This window comes from Megascapheus bottae, chromosome 1 (assembly GCF_031878675.1).
Source record: "Megascapheus bottae isolate mThoBot1 chromosome 1, mThoBot2.hap1, whole genome shotgun sequence".
NCBI lineage: Eukaryota > Metazoa > Chordata > Mammalia > Rodentia > Geomyidae > Megascapheus > Megascapheus bottae.
This window is the reverse complement of record NC_143509.1, coordinates 1,677,871-1,695,435: the sequence shown is the minus strand read 5'-3', so window position 1 is coordinate 1,695,435 and position 17,565 is coordinate 1,677,871. Positions and strand designations below refer to the sequence as shown.

The following is a 17,565-nucleotide window of genomic DNA, read 5'->3' as shown; positions in this document are numbered from 1 at the left end:
GGCCGTCACACACTCACGAGTTCCACGAGGCTGGCGCACAGGAAGGGAGGAGGAGGTCAGGCCCTGCCGATCGCCCGTGCTGCCTTTTGGGGATGGGCAGAGCGCGCCTTCCCGCGCGTGGCTCCCCGAGGGTCGCTCCGGACCCCCGGCTCCCGCGGCCCAGCCCGACTACATCTCCCAGCACCGCCCGCTCGGGCCTGCGGGAAGGGGAAAGAAAAAAAAAAAACAAAACGACTTTGGGCCAAGCATTCCCGGAATGCGCTTCCTGCCGGCGCGGGGCGGGGGGCGGGCGCGGGGCGGGGCGCGGCCGGAGCGGGGCGCAGGGCCCGGCGGGGCCCAGCATGGCCGAGCCGCTGCTCCGCAAGACCTTCTCCCGCCTGCGGGGCCGGGAGCGGCTGCCCCGCAAGAAGTCGGACGCCCGGGAGCGCGGTGAGTGCGGCGGGGCGCGGGCGGGCGGGCGGGGCCGGGGCCGGGGCCGGGGCCGGGCAGGGCGCGCTCCCCGGCGGGCCCGGGCGAGGGCCGCGGACCGTTACGTGCGGCCGGCCGGGGATGCCAGCGCCGCGGCGCCCGGGGAGGCCCGGACAGGAAATGGGGCCGCGACGGGGCGGCCGGGCGGGGGCACGGGCCGGGGGGCCGGGGGAACGGGGGGCCGGGCCGGGCACCGGCTCCGCGAGCGCGGGGAGTCGAGGCCGCCCCCCGCCCGGCCCCCTGCGGCTCACCCTGGGGCTGCAGCCCCGGGACCCCTTTGCATAGAGGGGGAAACTGAGGCACGTGGCGGCGGACACGTCTGCCCAGGTCCCTGGAGGTGACAGCGACTCTCTGTCGCGCTGCAGCGGGGCCAGCGGGGCTCGGAGGCCCGCTGGGGCTGGGGGCCGCCCGCGCCCGCCCCCGCCCGGCCCCCCCATGCCCAGGGGACCGGGTGCCCTCGCGTAAACACACACAGGAAATGGCCGCGAGGTCACACGGGGGCGCGGCCCGTGGCTGAGGGGCAGGGCCACCCAGGACTGGGGTCCAGTCTGGAGATGGGGCAGCCCTCCCCGCCCCCGTCCCGGGCATGGTCCTCGTCACGTCGGTCCGTCCCGGGGCAGCGCCTGCCCGAGGCCGTGGCCTGGACAGGGTTTCTAGAAGAAGCTTCCCCGCCCCGAGCTCCCCGAGGCCTCCCTGGAGGTGGTGTCGCATTCCCCCATCCCGTCCGTGGACACTGAGGCCGGGAAGGGAAGTGACAGGCCCAAGGCCCTCCAGGCAGAGGAGACCGGACCCCGGGGCTGGCCGGACGTGGGCCCCGGAGAGCCTCGGGCCTGGGACTGGACGGGGCGCCCCACCCTACCCGGTAGCCTGGGCCTCACCACCCCCTCTGCGCCCCCCAGGCCGCCCCGTCCAGCACCCTGAGCCCAGCCCTGCGGAGCCCGAGCCCCGGGCCTCGGAGGGGTCGCAGGCCGCGGCGGAGGGGCCCCCCAGCCCGGAGTCCGCCGTCCGGAGCCCCGCCCGCGGCGCCTACCTGCAAAGCCTGGAGCCCAGCAGCCGCCGGTGGGTGCTGGGCGGGGCCAAGCCCCCCGAGGAGGCCGCGCTGGGGCCGGGGGCCGCGGGCAGCGGGGAGCCGGCCGGCGAGATCTGGTACAACCCCATCCCGGAGGAGGACCCGCGGCCGCCGGCGCCCGAGCCCCCGGGGTCCCCGCCGGGCCCGGCCGAGCCCGACGGCGCGGCGCCCCCAGGTAGGAGCCGCGCGCCCCGCCCCGCCCCGCCCCGCCCCGCCCGGCCCCCGCCCTGACGCCGCGCCTCCCGCAGGCCCGGCCGCCAGAGCCTCCCGCACCAAGTCCCCGGGCCCCGCGCGCCGCCTGTCCATGAAGATGAAGAAGCTGCCGGAGCTGCGGCGCCGCCTGAGCCTGCGCGGCTCCCGGGCCGGCCGCGAGCGGGAGCGGGCGGGGGCCGCCCCGGCGGGCTCGGTCATCAGCCGCTACCACCTGGACAGCAGCGTGGGGGCCGCGGCCGCGGCTCCCCGGGGCCCCCGGGCCGGGTACCTCAGCGACGGCGACTCCCCGGAGCGCCCCGCGGGGCCCCCGGCGCCTGCCGCCTTCCGCCCCTACCAGGCGGGCCCCGCCGCCCGCGCGCCCCCGGCCGCCCTCGGGGGCCGCCTCAGCCTGCACCTGTACGGGCTCGGGGGGCTGCGGCCGACCCCGGGGGCCCCGCCCAGGGACCTCTGCTGCCTGCTGCAAGTGGACGGCGCGGTCCGCGCCCGCACGGGGCCCCTGCGCGGCGGCCCCGACTTCCTGCGCCTGGACCACACCTTCCACCTGGAGCTCGAGGACGCGCGCCTGCTGCGCGCCCTGGTGCTGGCCTGGGACCCCGGCGCGCGGCGGCCCCGGCCCTGCGCCCAGGGCACCGTGCTGCTGCCCGCGCTCTTCCGAGGTAGGCACCCGCCGCACCCCGCGCGGGGCCCGGCCCCGGGGAGGGGGCGCCGGCCGCCCCGGGCACCGCGCTCAGGCCCCGCGTCCGCAGGGTGCCACGCCCAGCAGCTGGCCATCCGCCTGGAGCCCCAGGGCCTGCTGTACGCCAAGCTGACCCTGTCTGAGCGGCAGGACGCGCCCGCCGCCGTGGAGCCCCGCGTCTTCGGGCTGCCCCTGCCCCTCCTGGTGGAGCGGGAGCAGCCCCCTGGCCAGGTGCCCCGCATCATCCAGAAGTGTGTGGAGCAGATCGAGCGCCGGGGGCTTCGGGTGAGCCCCTGCCCCGTTCCTGCCGGCCCAGACCCTAGGCCCAACTCCCCAGCCCTCCTGTGCCACTACCTCAGTACCACCGTACCCAGGCTAGAGTTCATGGATGTGGGTGTGTGTGCTCGAGCACATGCTGGGGTTTGAACTGGGTTCCTTAGCTTTTTTTTCACTCAAGACTCTACCACTTGAGCCACAGCCTCACATCCAGCTTTTTGCTGACTAATTAGAGACAAGAATCTCCCAGCCGTTCCTGCCCAGGCTAGCTTTGAACCGGGATCCTCAGATCTCCTTAGTAGCTGGGATGACAGACCTGATTCAGATCCCTGAATCGTTTACTAACAGAATCCCACTCATCCCTTGGATTTGGTCCACAGGGAAGAACGCTAGCTGGGAGGAGAGCTAAAGAAGGGAAGAATGGGGTGTGGTGGTGCAGGTTCAAGGCCACCCTGGCCGGTCAGGCTCGAAAGTCTATCGGAGAAAACAAGCTCAACATCCGTGGACCAGGAGCACAGGGCTCAGTGTAAAGCACTTTCCTAACAAGTGCCAGGCCCTGAGTTCACCCGGGGCTGTCCCGCCCCCAGGTAGTGGGGCTGTACCGTCTGTGCGGCTCAGCAGCAGTGAAGAAAGAGCTCCGGGATGCCTTTGAGCGAGACAGTGAGGCTGTCTGCCTCTCCGAGGACCTGTACCCCGATATCAATGTCATCACAGGTCAGACTGGCCCCCTTTCGACCCTGACCTCAAGTGTGGCCTGGTGTCTGTACCCAGTGACCCTCGTGGGCTCAGATACCAGCCAGGGCCTAGGATGACCCTGACCTAAGGGGATTCTGTGTCTCCAGGCATCCTCAAGGATTATCTTCGGGAATTGCCCACTCCACTCATCACCCAGCCTCTCTATCAGGTGGTCCTGGAAGCCATGGCCCGAGGACCCCCTAGCAGGGCTCCCCCAGGTCCTGAGGGCACGCGAGGGCTCCTCAACTGCCTGCCTGATGTGGAAAGGGTGAGTTGCCCCCGGTGGGTGATGCACACCTGGGTGTGAGCCTGCAGTCACCTGCAGGATCAACACTGTGATCCTACATAGCGGGTGCTTCCAAATGCCTCCATGCATCCATTATAAAACCAAGGCCCAGAGTGGTAGAATGACTTTCCCCAAGGCTGAGGATTACAGTTCAAAGTTAACGCAGGGCGGGAAAGTCGGTAAGAGGCCCTCCACTCACCCCCAGCCCCGGTTAGCAGACCTGTCATGGCCACCTTGCAGCTGTAAGACATAGACCTCAGACTCCCCACCCTGGACCGCCCGCGTCTCCCCCCCAGGAGCGATGGAGCTTGGCTCTGCCCACCTCACCCCCACGCTCCACCCTTCCACCCTCCCCGCAGGCCACGCTGACGCTTCTCCTGGACCACCTGCGCCTCGTCTCCTCCTTCCACGCCCACAACCGCATGACCCCGCAGAATCTGGCCGTGTGCTTCGGACCCGTGCTGCTGCCAGCTCGTCAGGCACCGGCCCGGCCCCGCGTGCGCGGCCCTGGCCCAGGCGTTGCCAGCGCGGTGGACTTCAAGCGCCACATCGAGGTGCTCCATTACCTGCTGCAGTCCTGGCCAGGTGAGCCCGCCCGCGGCTCTGTGCCGCCCCTCCAGGCAGGCCTCCGTGCTAGCCCTCCGGAGCAGCCAATCAGTGGCGGGGACGTCAGGAAGGCCCCGCCCCCTGGCCTGCCAGTCAGAGGCCTGCTCATCTAGCCCAGCCAATGAGAGCCTTACGTGGGTCTAGACCGTGCCCCTCCCGAGCCAATCAGGGGCCTGATTGCCGTTCCGGTGCATGACATCAGCCTTAAGCGCTCCCTGTACTCCTGTCAGATCCCTGCCGACCCCCAGAGGCCCCAGATGTCGCGCCATACTTGAGGCCCAAACGACAGCCACCACCACGGCACTTGCCTCTGGAGGGCCCCGAAGTGGTGACTCGGCCCCGCGACCGCGGGGGCCCAGAGAGCCCTCCAAGCAACCGCTACGCCGGCGACTGGAGCGTGTGCGGGCGGGACTTCCTCCCCTGTGGGCGGGACTTCCTGTCTGGGCCCGACTATGACCACGTGGCGGGCAGCGACAGCGAGGAGGAGGAGGAAGACGACGAGAATGCAGAGTCGCGGGCTGCCGCCGACTTCGAGGATGAGTTCGATGCGCCCTTCAACCCACACCTGAATCTCAAAGACTTCGATGCCCTCATCCTAGACCTGGAGAGAGAGCTCTCCAAGCAGATTAACGTGTGCCTCTGAGCCCAAGGAGCAGGGCAGGACCCTGGTTACCAAGGGCCCGCCTCCTGGTTACTAGGGACCCTGGTTACCAAGGACCCGCCTTCTGGTTACTAGGGACCCTGGTTACCAAGGACCCGCCTCCTGGTTACTAGGGACCCTGGTTACCAAGGGCCCGCCTCCTGGTTACTAGGGACCCTGGTTACCAAGGACCCGCCTTCTGGTTACTAGGGACCCTGGTTACCAAGGACCCGCCTTCTGGTTACTAGGGACCCTGGTTACCAAGGACCCGCCTTCTGGTTACTAGGGACCCTGGTTACCAAGGGCCCGCCTCCTGGTTACTAGGGACCCTGGTTACCAAGGGCCCGCCTCCTGGTTACTAGGGACTCTGGTTACCAAGGACCCGCCTTCTGGTTACTAAGGACCCTGGTTACTAGGGACCCTGGTTACCAAGGACCCATCTCCTGGTTACTAAGGACCCTGGTTACTAGGGACCCTGGTTACTTAAGGACCAGGCCTCTGGTTACCAAGGACCGGAATCCTAGTTACTAAGGGCCAGGACCCCTCAGTTACCAAGAGCCAGGCCCTGGTTACAGGCAGGTCCCTACCGTCCAAGACGGCTCCAGTTGCTCAGCCTGAGCTCTTTGTTTGTAGGGAGCAGTCTCCCGTGCTGAGAATCATTCCTAGTTTCTAGCACCCAGTGTTTGGACACCAGCTACAAAGGCCAAGCACTGGGGGGGAGGGGGGGAGCGGGATCTTAGGGTCTAGCCGTCGTGACCATGTTTGCTGGGTGCCAGGGATTCTCCTGCTGCTTGCCAAAGGCAGTTCTGCTCATCAAGCTGGTCTCTCTTGCCTCCCCTTTGCAGGGGAAATACCTAAAGTTACTGTATCACCCTGGGGTGAGACACACACACATACACATACACACACACCCCAGTCTTTTTGCTGCCAACCAAGTCAGTATTAGCTTTGAGCACTGTACTGTTTCTCTCTCCCCCTGCAGGACCAAGGGGCCCTATGAGGCACTGTGTGAGGCAGTAGCCCCTGTCCTGACTCCAGCCCACCCTCTTTTTCCAGGGAAGACCCCGTGATCTGCCACCAACCAACATGTGGAGATAGGAGTGTCTGAGTGACCCTTCTCTTCCCCAGGTGTCCTTCCACCTCTGCAGAAAATTGAGCACTTAACCCCTCCCTTTTAGGAGGGGCCCCACCTGAAATGTCAGGCTGGGTCCTTTGGTACAGAATATATTTATTGTCTCATGTGTGTGTGCATGTCTGTGGACATGTCTGGAGAAGGTGTGTGGGACTTTTTCAGGGACCACAGAGTGGGAGGGATTTGCCATGTCCAGGCACCTCGTGTGTGTGTGTGTGTGTGTGTGTGTGTGTGTGTGTGTGTGTGTGTACATGCGTGTGCACATTCGGAGAAGGTGTGTGGGACTTTTTCAGGGATGACAGAGTGGGGAAGAATTCACCATGTCCAGGCACGCTGATGTCCCCAGTAGCCCAGTGGGAATCAAGTCCCCTTCTGGTCTCCTTCCCCTCACCTCCACCTTTGTGAATAATAAATCAATATGCTCAAGGTCTGCGACTGACTCCTTGGGCTCACTGAGCCAGAGGTGATTTATTTAGACCACAAGAAGAAAGAGTGCGGTCAGCTGTGTGGAGACGAGGACCAGAGCTCTCCAGGGCTGCCCGGTGTCTCCCTGGGTCTGAGTTCACCAGCTCCCGCCAGGGAGGGCAGTAGAGTCTTTGAAGCTTGCAGAGTGGGCCCAGATCCCACAGGGATGAGACTGCAAACCAGCCGAGCACAGTCCAGGACTAAGGGGCTCAGGCCCACTGGGCCCCATGAACCCCTATACAGAAATGGAGCCGTCTCGGAAGTCCGTCCTTCCAATCAGGATGTTGACCACAACTGGATGGCCATCTCGGCACTGCTGCTGGCCTGCACGCAGTATGTCCACTACCTGGTCCTTATCGACCCCTGACAGCAGAAGGCCCCGGGCCCCCAGACCCATGGCTGCCTTGTGATAATCTAAAAAAGATTATCTGACGTTAGATGGCAGCAGATCCCCCAGTCCACCACCAAGCCAGCCCAGAGGTTGCACCAACATGCAACCGGGCCTATAACGGGGTCCCCTCCGCCGCACCCCACTGCACCCCTCACCCGTGAAGGCCAGGCCACAGGCTACGTTGCTGCCCAGTCTGGGCACTTGCTCCCGCGAAATCTGGGTCCAGCCTGCATCATTCCCAACCAAAGCCATCACTGGAATCTACCAAAGGAAACAACGCAGGGCCAGGCTGTGGACTGGACTGCCAGAAGGCGGGGACCTCCCCCCTCCCGCCCCCCCCCCCCCCCCGCAACACATCTTCCACCATCAGAGGCGGCACAGTCACCTTATGTCTGACGAACGTGTCGAACTCGATGAGGCTGTAGCCAAAGGCTCCATCCCCAAACAGGCACCAGACCTGGTGAGGGGACCCGGGGCAGTTAGGGTGATTCACCGCCCCAGAGCACAGCAGCAAGCCTCCCCGTCTCCGGCCTCACCTCCATATCCGGACAGCACAGCTTGGCCCCAAGTGCAAACCCTGCGCCGACTCCCAGAGTCCCAAAGGCCCCTAGGGGGACAAAACAGACAGTGGGGAGGGTCCAGCTGTGCAAGCTCCCCTTCCCCCCCCATCCCTACCCCACCCCCATACCAGGGTCCAGCCAGCGCAGAGGGCCACGGGGCTGCACGAGGTAGGCTGCAGTGGCCACGAAGTCCCCACCATCCACCACGAGCAAGGCGTTGTCCGGCAGAACTTCCTCTACTGCCTGCAACACCCGCACAGGGTTCAGGTGTTGGCCCACAGGCATGGCTGCCTTCTCCCTGTGACAGGACAGGAGAGGTGAGCAGGGCCAGCAGCAAGCCTGCAGGGCATACCACACACACACACACACACACACACACACACACACACACACGAGCACCCACGCCAGCCAGACCCACCGGAAGGTCAGCTCCTTCTGCTGATCGGCTTCTCGCAGCTCTTCCACCCAGTCTGGAGCCCATGTCTGGCCCTGAAGGCCTTCCACCAACTTCAGCATGAAGGAGCCCACATCGCCTGGGGAGGGAGAGGCGTGGCTTGGCAGGAAGCTACCAGCCAGGTCCAGACAGAAGCCCTCCCCAGGCAAAGGGGCCAGACATGCCCCAGGGCAGGGAAGAACACAGGCCCACAGCCAGGTCAGGTGGGCCAGGCAGGGGAAATGAAGGCCCCAGGATATGGTGCAGACCACACCAGCCCCTCACCGTTCAGATCCCCAAGTCCTGCCAATTTTGCCCCCGCTACGTTGATAAAAAAACAGTTCCATGGGACACCAATGGCTCACACTCTTTCATCCCAGCTACTCAGGAGGCTAGGATCTGAGGTCTGAGGTTCAAAGCCAGCCTAGCCAGGAAAGGCTGGGAGACTCTTATCTCCCATTAACCACCAAAATAAAAAGGAGTGGAAGTGTGGTTCAAGTGGTAAAACGAAAAAAGCCAGGGATACTGTCTGTCCATGGCCTGCGTTCAAGCCTCAAAGCTGGCACAAAAATAAATAACAACGACAACACAGCCTCACCCACCAGGCAGGTTCTCCAGGAACACAGGAAACATCTACCGCTGAAGCCCAGATCTGGCTTTCAAGCCATCTGATTAGAGAAGAGACCCAGTGGGTCCAGTTGGGGGTGGGGGGAAGACACTGAATTCTCAAGTCTCCTCACCACAGTCTGTCCTCTCTGGCCTGACTTGTTTCTCCCAGTCTACTGGGGATAGGACTCAGGGCCTTGCAAATGCTCTGCCACTGTGCCACCTCCATGTTCCTTTCATAGTTCACAGATCGTGACCAGATCTCAGTTGCCATAGCAGGCCTGCAATCCTCCTGCCTCTGCTTCTAGAGGGGCTGGGATTAGAGGCGTGTCCTACCGTCTCGGCTGTCCTGGCCTTGTTTTTTTTGGGGGGGATGCAAAGCCTAGGCGCTGTCTCTGACCTGCTTTTGCTCAAATGTTCAAGGCTAGCACTCTACTACTTGAACCCCAGTCCCACTTCTGGCTTTTTAGTAGTTCATGGCAGATAAGGGTCTCCCAGTCTTTACTGCCTGGGCTGACCTCAAACTTCAATCCTCAGATCTCAGCCTCCCGAGTAGCTAGGATGACAGGTTGTTCTGGGCTTTGCTTTGAACAGCTCTTGCCTGCCTCTGCCTGCCCTGCTTCCGACCAGCTGCTGGGATGGACCTTTCCAAACACACATTCGACAGTCACAACATGACCTTGTCACCCACGAGGTACAGGGCTGACAATACCCCAGCACCATGGGCCAAGTATGGCACGGAAAGGAAACGGAAACTGGGAGGGCAGAACAAATGAGAGGCTCGGGGCGGCCGGCACCCAGTCAGCGGACGGGTACTCACCCTGGACGGGTACTCACCCTGGACGGCCTCCTGAGGCTTCCAGAAGATGTCTGAGTTGAGCAGCATGTCTGCACGGTTTCGATTTACCACGATGATACGGCTCTTACGGCTGAGGGCGCGGCCATAGGAGAGGCGGAAGTCACACACGGCTCCTGGGTGAGCAGGGGGCCCCAGGTGTCAGAGGGCGGGGCCTCCCCTGGAGGCCCACCACATCCCAGGGTCCCCGCTCCAACCTGTTCTGGCACCTGGGCCACCTGTCACAGCACTGTGGCTTTTCCCTCTGGGATTTTCACCTTGGGAGAGGCCCTGACTCACAGTATGGTACCACGGGCTCCCGCCTGTCTCCCTACCACTCAGGAGGCTGAGATCTGAGGACTGAGGTTCAAAGCCAGCCCTGGCAAGAAAGTCCTTGGGAGTCTTAAACTCCCAATCGATCACCAAAAGAAGGAAAGCGAGGCTGTGACTCAGGTGGCAGGCCAATCAGCCTGGGAGGAAAAACTAAGAGGCAGCGCCCGGGCCCTGAGTTCAAGACCTAGTGCCTCCTAACTTTCCCCGCAAATAACTAAGAATGTGGCACAAAAAAGGGTGTGACACTTCTAAGGCCAGGCCTCAAGAGACTTTAAGGGCTGGAGATATATCTCAATGTACCCACTTGCTCAAGGCTCGGCACCAAGGAAGGGAAGGATGGGGGGGAAGGAAACGAGGGGAGGGAGCGGGACAGGGAAGTTAGGAGGGAGGGAAGTTGAGTATTGGGTAGGAGTATTGGGTCAGCCCTTGGTGGTTAATCCTGGCCTTACCAAGCATAAGGTCTTGAGTTCAAGTTCTAGAACTACCAAAAAGAGGGGAAAAAAATCTAAAATAATAATAAATGTTTTGTAAGCTTGGAGATGTTAATTATGGTCCCACTCTGTACCATGACCTTTTGTTTTGTAGGTCTTGGGACTTGAACTCATGGCCTGGGCGCTGTCCCTGAATTCTTTTGCTCAAGGCTAGTGCTCTACCACTTGGAGTCACAGCACCAGTCCCGGTTTTCTGGTGGTTCATTGGAGAGGAGCATCTCACCGGGACATTTCTGCCTGGGCTAGCTTAGAACCGCAATCCTCAGATCTCAGCCTCCTGAGTGACAGGCGTGACCCACAGGCACCCGGCCATTTCATGACATTTTAGGGGATATCCGCCTGGTCCCTGGGGTGACATCAGTTCATTGAGTGGGGCATGTGTGCTGTTCATGCCATTTCATATGACAGTGACATCACCAGTCAGGTGGTTATCACTGCATTCATTCAGTCCTTAAGAATATAGGAGCTCAGGCTGGTAGTTTGGTCTAGGGGTAGAGGGCTTGCCTAGCATGCATGAAGACCTGGGTTCGAGTCCTCAGTACCACATACATAGAAAAAGCTGGAAGTGGTGCTGTGGCTCAAGTGGTAGAGCTCTAGCCTTGAGAAAGCCCAAGGACAGTGCTCAGGCCCTGAGTTCAGGACAAGGGAAAGGAAGAAAGAAAGAGAGAGAGAGAGAGAGAGAGAGAGAGAGAGAGGGGGGGGGAGAGGGAGGGGGGCGGGGCAGAGGGGGCGGGAAGGAAGGAGGCGGCTGAGGCCCACCTGCCAGGACCACCACGTCCGCTTTCTTCAGAGCGGCCCCCCGGTTCTGCCGGATGTGAAGGGGGTGGTTCTTGCCCAGCAGTCCCCTCGCCATTCCTCCCAGGAAGCAGGGGACACCTAAGGCCTCCACAGCAGCTCTAGAGGTACAGGCAGAGCACAGATGAGCGTGGCCCTGGGGTGCAGGAACCCCCCGGAAGGGCACCCGAAGGGCGGAGTGGAGCGCTCACCGAAGCCTGGTGGCGGGGGTCGGGGGCAGCAGCGCCTGGCTCCCCAGCAGCAGCAGGGGCTTCTTGGCCCGGCTGAGGACCTCCACACAGCGCTGAACCTGGGACGACAAGAGGCTCAAGGCTGAACACAGGCCCTGGCCCAAGCCTGTCATCCTGTTAGCTACCAAAAGGTGGAAGAGGGCGGCTGGGGCTCAAGTGGTAGAGAGCAAGCCTTGAGCAAAAGACCAAGGCCATCCTCCAGACCCTGAGTTCAATCCCAGGACCAGCACAATGAAAAAGAAAAAAGATTCAGGCCCCCAACCCTGCTGCAGAAAGGGCAGAGGACCAGCAGCCGGGTGGGCCTGAGCTGGGGAAGGAAGGCCACTCACCTCCCCGGGGGAAGCCAGGGGGATGTCGAGGGGCAGGGGCCCCTCGGGCTGTGGCTCCCAGGCTCCCGCGAAGATGTTGGCCAGGCAGTTCTCCAAGTACCTGGGTGCGAGACAGGGTTAAAAAGGGGGTTCCGGGAGTGGAGGGCAGCAAGGGGATCCTAAAGATGGGGGAGCAGGTAGGGGGCGTGGTAAACCACGGGCCTGGGACTCCCAGGGGCCAACACAGGCTGGTCGGGCGGACCTAGGCTCCAGCCCTGGTTGAGTCCCATCCTGGCTGTGGGCAGCAGGCAGGTGGCAGTGCCCGTCTGGAGCTATTCCTCCACTGTAAAATGCTCCCCAAAACCCAACATCAGCCCACTTAGGTCTTAAGGTACACTGCAGACTGGGGTTGAGGCCTAGGGACAGAGCATGCTCCAGCCCTAGACATGCAGTTTTAAAAATGGCTACTTGCCTGATGGCTGTCATCCTAGCTACTTAGGTGGCTGAGATCTGAGGATTCTGGTTCAAAGCCAGCCCAGGTAAAGTCCATGAGACTCTTACTTCCAATGAACCACCAGAAAACTGGAAGTGTGCTGTGGCTCAAAGTGGTAAAATATTAGCCTTCAGCGGAAAACGCTCAGGGACAGTGCCCAGACCCTGAGATCAAGCCCCATGACTGACAAATAAAAGGCTCACCAGGCATGGTGGCTCAGGCCTGTAATCCCACTCAGGAAGCTGAGATCTGAATATTGCAGTTCAAAACCAGTCCTGCTTTAAAGACCATGAGACTCTTATCTCCAATTAACCACTAGAAAACAGGAAGTGGTGCTGTGGCTCCAGGAGTAGAGCACTAGCCTTGAGTTGAAGAGGCCAGGGACACCTCCCAGGCCGAGTCCACGAAAAAAAATTAACAGGCAGAGGTAGGGAGTGGCCTAATGGCCAGGCTGTGACTTTGGTGATGGGTGTGGCTGGTGACAGGGGCGTGGCTCAGCTGTCCAGAAATGGTCCAGGCATCAGGGTTCAGAGCAAAGCTTAGTAATGGAATGCTAGGCTCTGCTGTGGGGGTGTAGCTTCAGAGGTGGGGGAGTGGCTACTGCGTGGGGCGTGGCCACAGTGGAGATGGCCCAGAGGTGTGGCTCTGGTGGGAGGGGGGGTGGCTCAAGCAGGGCAGGACTTGGGGAGCCTGCTCAGCAAGTACAAGGTCTAGCATTGAAACTTGCCTCACTGAATCCAAGGCCCTAAGTTTCCCTAAAGCCCTGTGTGGATGCCCTGGACAAACACACACAGAAATCCAGCCCAGGCTCACCCTCAAGGCATGTTTACTCCAAGGTGGCAGGCACGTGGGCACTGGCAGAAGAGTTCGTTTGGCCAGATGCCCGTCTTAGATTGTAGAGAGGAGGCTAAGGGCACTCTAAAGGGAAGTTCGGCCTTCCGAGGACTTGGGAGGGGCAGGAGGGAAGGGGACAGGGTGACAACAGGCTGTCACTCCTGCTAAAGCCAGCCTCTAGCCAGAGCGTGGCTCACACACATAAGGACCACAATGTCCTGCCCACCAGTGTTAATCTATGACTTCCTGGGAATCTGGGACCTGGCTGGCGCTCACTCAATATATAGGAAAAGAAATGAGGATAGGCAAAGGGAAAAGGCAGAGAAAGAAGAAAAAGGATAACGCAAGGGGAGCTGGCGGCTCACGCCTGTCAGCCTCACTGCTCAGAGGGCTGAGACCTGAGGAGCCCAGTTCAGAGTCAGCCTGGGCAGGAAAGTCCATGAGACTCTTATCTCCAAGTTACGTCCCCCAAATCGGAAGTGGAGCTGTGGATCAAAGAATGAACACTAACCCTGAGCAAAACAGACCTCGGGGACAGTGCCCAGGCTCTGAGTTCAAGAACAGGGGGGACAGGAGGGAGGGAAGGCGGGCAGCTCCGAGCTGGGGCCCCCACCCCGCTCACCTGCTGCCACGACCTGACTGCTTTTCCAGCCCACCAAGCTCACTCCAGCCTCGGGACCTTCTGCCTGGTCGGCTTTCCACCCCAGCGGGCTCTTTCCAGCGGGGAGGGGAGAAGGGCGCGGAGGGCAAGGCGGGCCCTGCTCACCAGAAGACCGCGCGCCCCACGAGGCCTTTGGGGGCCTGTGCAGGAACCATCTCCTTCTGCACCATGTAGTACGGGTAGAGCACGTCGAGGGGCAGCTCCACGAACACGGGCCCTGCGGGGACGGGAGGGCCGCGCCCCGGGGTCACCGCGCGCCCCGGCCCCGGGCGCCCCGGCCCCGCGCGCCGCGCCCCGGCCCCGCGCGCCCCTCTCACCTGGGGTGCCCGACTGCGCGGCAGCCATGGCGGCGCGCAGGGTGGGCGCGATGTCCCGCACCCTCCGCACGGACGCGCAGAACTTGCAGAGCGGCCGGAACAGGGACATCTGGTCGATGGCCTGGAGGGCGCCCCGTTTCTGGCGGGGGTGGGGGGCCGTTACCGCAGAGCCCGGGGACCCCCGCCCGCCCAGCCCCCAGGACCGCTCACCTGCAGCAGGGTGCTGGCCGCGCCCCCCAGCAGCAGCACCGGGGACTGCGCCACCTGCGCGTTCTTCACCGCAGTCACCGTGTTGGTGAGGCCCGGGCCGGCTGTCACCGCGGCCACACCCACCGTGCCTGGGACAGAGGCTCGGTGGGCGGGGGCCGCCGGCGGGGCCCCACCCCACGCCGACCCCGCCTGACCCGGCCCCACCCCGACCCGACCCCACCCCGACCCCGGCCCCACCCCGAACCCACCCCGACCCCGGCCCCACCCCGAACCCACCCCACCCCGACCCGACCCGACCCAACCCCGACCCCGGCCCCCACCCGACGGACCCGACGGCCCGGCCCGGTCTCACCTGCCAGGCGGGCCACTGCGTCGGCCGCAAAGACGGCGGTGACCTCATGCCGCGTGTCCACCACGCGGATGCCCAGCTTCTCACAGGCCACCAGCAGCGGGGAGATGTGGCCCCCGACCAGCGTGAAGACAAAGCGCACGCCGTGAGCCCGCAGCACGGCCGCCACGCTCTCGCCGCCGTGCCGGATGCTGGCCTTGTCCACCTGCGCCGGGGCGGCGAGGGCAGGGTAGGGTCAGGGGCGGGGGCATGGCTGCAGGGGGAGAGCGCCTGCCTAGTAAGCAAAAGGCAGGGTCCGAACCCCCTTCCTCCAAGAACAGACTCTAAACGCCAAGTGGAGCTGGTGGCTCCTGACAAAAATGGAACTGTGGCTCAAGTGGTTGGCGCACCAACCCCGTGTACAAGGCCCTGAGTTCATGCCCTAGACCACAAAATAAACAAACAAACAAACAAAAATAAACAAGTGAGGTGTATCTAGATGTGGCAGCTCACACCTGTAATTCCGCCTACCCGAGAGGCTGAGATTAATGGGATCATTGTTCAATGCCAGCTCAGGCAAGTAAGTTGGCAAGGCCAACTCTCAGCTGATAGCTGAACACCATGGCACACACATTATTCTAAGCTATATAGGAGGCTAAAGTTGAGACACAGTTTGCACCCAGCCAGAACAGAAAGTCACACCTTATCTCAAAACATAACAGAAACCAGAAGGGCTTAAAGGCATATGACTCAAGTAGCAGAGCAGAGCACTTAAGAATTCCTGGGTTCAAACCAATACAGCCCCCCCACAAAAAAAATAGAAAGAGTCAAAGGCAGGCAAGGTAGTTCACACAACTGTAATCCCAGAGATTAGTTCACAATGTAAGGAAAGCCTAGACTAAAAGTGAGCCAGATCCCATCTCAAATCAATAAGCTGAGCATGTGAGGGGCCCTGTAACCCCAGTTACATGGGTGGACAGGAGGATGACTGTGGGAAGCTATCGCCAGACACAAGCATGAGACCCTACCTAAAAAATAACTAGCCAAGGGGCTGGGAGCAGGGCCTAGTGGTAGAGTGCTTGCCTAGCATACCCCAACACCAGAGTTCGATTCCTTGATACCACATACATAGAAAACCTGGAACTGGTGCTGTGACTCAAGTGGCAGGGCCCTCGCCTTGAGAAAGCCCAAAGACAGTGCTCAGGCCCTGAGTTCAAGCCCCAGGATTGGCAAAAAACAAAACAAAATAAAAACCCACACCTGAAAAATAACTATAGTCCAAAAACAAGGTGGGGGAGTACCTCAGGTAGTAAAACACCTGCCTAGCAAGCTCAAGATCCTCAAGTTCAGTCCCCAGTATCCCCTTCCAAGAAAAGGGAATGTGAGGAGTGTGCGTGTTGGTTACAGACATACCCCCACAATACACCAGGTCCCAGAGCAGAGCTCAAGATAGTATCAGGTCCTCCATGTGTATATGCACTGTTTTCCCTCCCACAGCTAAGGGCAAGGCTTGCCCAAGCAAGATTGACAGTCCCATAGCACCCAAGCTGTCAAGGGCCTGTCACCTGCCTGCCTGTTCTCAGAGATGGCAGGGAAATCCAGAAGAGGAAAGGGAAGCTGAAGTCAAAGAACCCCGGGGGGGGGGGGGGTGGCCAGGCTGGGGAGGACAAGGCCTGCAACTCCTGCCTGCTGCCTGCTACCCCTGCAGGGCCTGGCACCTGGACGGCTAACTCTACCTACCTCCCTCTCCCTCTGTTGGGCAGGCCTGCACCCAGCTGGCCAGCTGCCAGCCACATGCCTGGCACGGAGGCTTCTGGTTGGCACAGACAGCCTTGAACATCCTGCCCCAGGATCATCACCATCCTCAACATACACCAGTTCCAGGTCAGTGGTTTTGATCCTGACTAGAGAGCAAGCACTGGAAAGGAGGTCTGGGACCAGGGAAATTTCTTTTCTTTTGTGTAGGGAATGAACTTGGGGCTCAAGGCTAGTGCTATACCACTTTAAGCCAGGGCGACCCTGCTGGTTTCTGTGAGTGGCTCATTGGAGATAAGTCTCATAGGGACTTTTCTACCCAGGGTTGGCTTTAAACCGCAGTTCTCAGATCTCAGCCTCCTTGGGAGCTAGGACTGCAGAACCACTGGTGCTTGGTTTTGCTTTGTTGTTGTTTTTTTTTTCTTTTCTTCTTTTTTTTTTTTAAATCTCTGATAAAAAGTTTTTCCCAACCAGATCACCAGGGTCCAACTCTTTTAGGACCTTCCCGGGCTTGATCTCCCTTGTGCAAATAATAACAGGTGCCTAGGCTGCGTGAGACAACCCTCCCAAAACGCATCGCCTCGGCCACGGGTGGCTGTCCCCGAGCTTGTCCCAGGAAACCCCCACCCCACCCCGCCGTGCACGTCTGCAGCCCAGCCACGGCTCCCTCGGCTCTGGGCCGGCCGGGCAGGGAGCTGGGCGAGTCCGGCGTCCCGCGACTTCCGGGGGACTTGAGCGGGGGTTAAAGTCCGGGGCTGGGTAGACGCAGCCGGCGGCGGCGCGGAGCTCTGGGCACGGCCACCGGGACGGGACGGGGCGGGGCGGGACCGGGTGGCGAGCGCCATGCAGCACACCCCTGAGTGCATCCGTGAGCGCGAGGGGTGCTTCGAGCTCAGTTCTTTCTGGCTCCTCCCTCCCCTCCCCAGCCCGCCGCCCCCCCACCCAGCCCGCCTTCTCCCCCTACCCGGCCCTGGCACCTTGTGCATCAGCCGGTTGAGGAGCCCCAGGCGGTGAGCGGCACCCAGCAGGGCGGCCACCAGCGTCCCGAGCGACAGGAGCAGGAAGACAGGGAAAGAGCCCGCCGCAGCGGCCGCGGCCACGGTGCTCTCCATGGCCCGGACCTAGGGGAAGGAGCGCACGGGCCCGGACAGGACCCGAGCGCACTTATCTCACCCGGAAGAAGGCTCGGCCTCTCCGCCCCGCCCACCACGACCACGCCCCAGCTACGCGCCACGCCCCCTCAGGGGAAGCCACGCCCTCATCGTGGGCTTCCGGCACTGGAGCCACGCCGGCCACGCCCCCTGACGTCACCGCCGCGCAACCACTAGGCACGCAAGCTCTCGGGCATCAGAGGAGCGCGCCCCGTGTGGCGTCATCAAGAGGTGCGAGGCCACGCCCCTCGGGCGGAACGCGCCGACG

The 17,565-nt window shown here is 62.1% G+C and overlaps 2 protein-coding genes across 2 annotated transcripts; one reads left to right on the top strand and one right to left on the bottom strand.

Annotated features, from left to right (window-relative positions):
- Syde1 (synapse defective Rho GTPase activating protein 1) lies at nucleotides 1-5,695 on the top strand. Its single transcript, XM_090335755.1, has 8 exons — nucleotides 1-429; nucleotides 1,368-1,712; nucleotides 1,786-2,406; nucleotides 2,497-2,711; nucleotides 3,290-3,416; nucleotides 3,545-3,705; nucleotides 4,083-4,308; nucleotides 4,560-5,695. Exons 1-8 carry the CDS (start codon nucleotides 93-95, stop codon nucleotides 4,970-4,972), a joined length of 2,445 nt encoding a protein of 814 aa, XP_090191881.1. The 5' UTR covers nucleotides 1-92; the 3' UTR covers nucleotides 4,973-5,695.
- Nucleotides 5,696-6,531: 836 nt separating this feature from the next.
- On the bottom strand, nucleotides 6,532-17,300 carry Hacl2 (2-hydroxyacyl-CoA lyase 2). Its single transcript, XM_090335767.1, has 15 exons — nucleotides 17,124-17,300; nucleotides 14,416-14,617; nucleotides 14,064-14,191; nucleotides 13,854-13,992; nucleotides 13,642-13,753; nucleotides 11,570-11,669; nucleotides 11,202-11,299; nucleotides 10,975-11,111; nucleotides 9,394-9,528; nucleotides 7,936-8,050; nucleotides 7,646-7,815; nucleotides 7,494-7,564; nucleotides 7,343-7,414; nucleotides 7,113-7,218; nucleotides 6,532-6,980 (listed from the first exon to the last, which is right to left on the bottom strand). The coding sequence occupies exons 1-15, from the start codon at nucleotides 17,256-17,258 to the stop codon at nucleotides 6,802-6,804; spliced, it is 1,899 nt and encodes a 632-aa protein (XP_090191893.1). The 5' UTR covers nucleotides 17,259-17,300; the 3' UTR covers nucleotides 6,532-6,801.
- Nucleotides 17,301-17,565: the final 265 nt, after the last annotated feature.

Coding starts and splice junctions, on each gene's coding strand:
- Syde1 (XM_090335755.1), top strand. CDS start 93: ATGGGCAGAGCGCGCCTTCCCGCGCGTGGCTCCCCGAGGGTCGCTCCG. Junction 3,417..3,544: donor CGATATCAATGTCATCACAG/GTCAGACTGGCC, acceptor CTGTGTCTCCAG/GCATCCTCAAGGATTATCTT. Junction 4,309..4,559: donor CCTGCTGCAGTCCTGGCCAG/GTGAGCCCGCCC, acceptor TACTCCTGTCAG/ATCCCTGCCGACCCCCAGAG.
- Hacl2 (XM_090335767.1), bottom strand. CDS start 17,258: ATGGAGAGCACCGTGGCCGCGGCCGCTGCGGCGGGCTCTTTCCCTGTC. Junction 14,618..17,123: donor TCAACCGGCTGATGCACAAG/GTGCCAGGGCCG, acceptor GCCCCGGCGCAG/GTGGACAAGGCCAGCATCCG. Junction 14,192..14,415: donor CGCAGTGGCCCGCCTGGCAG/GTGAGACCGGGC, acceptor CCTCTGTCCCAG/GCACGGTGGGTGTGGCCGCG.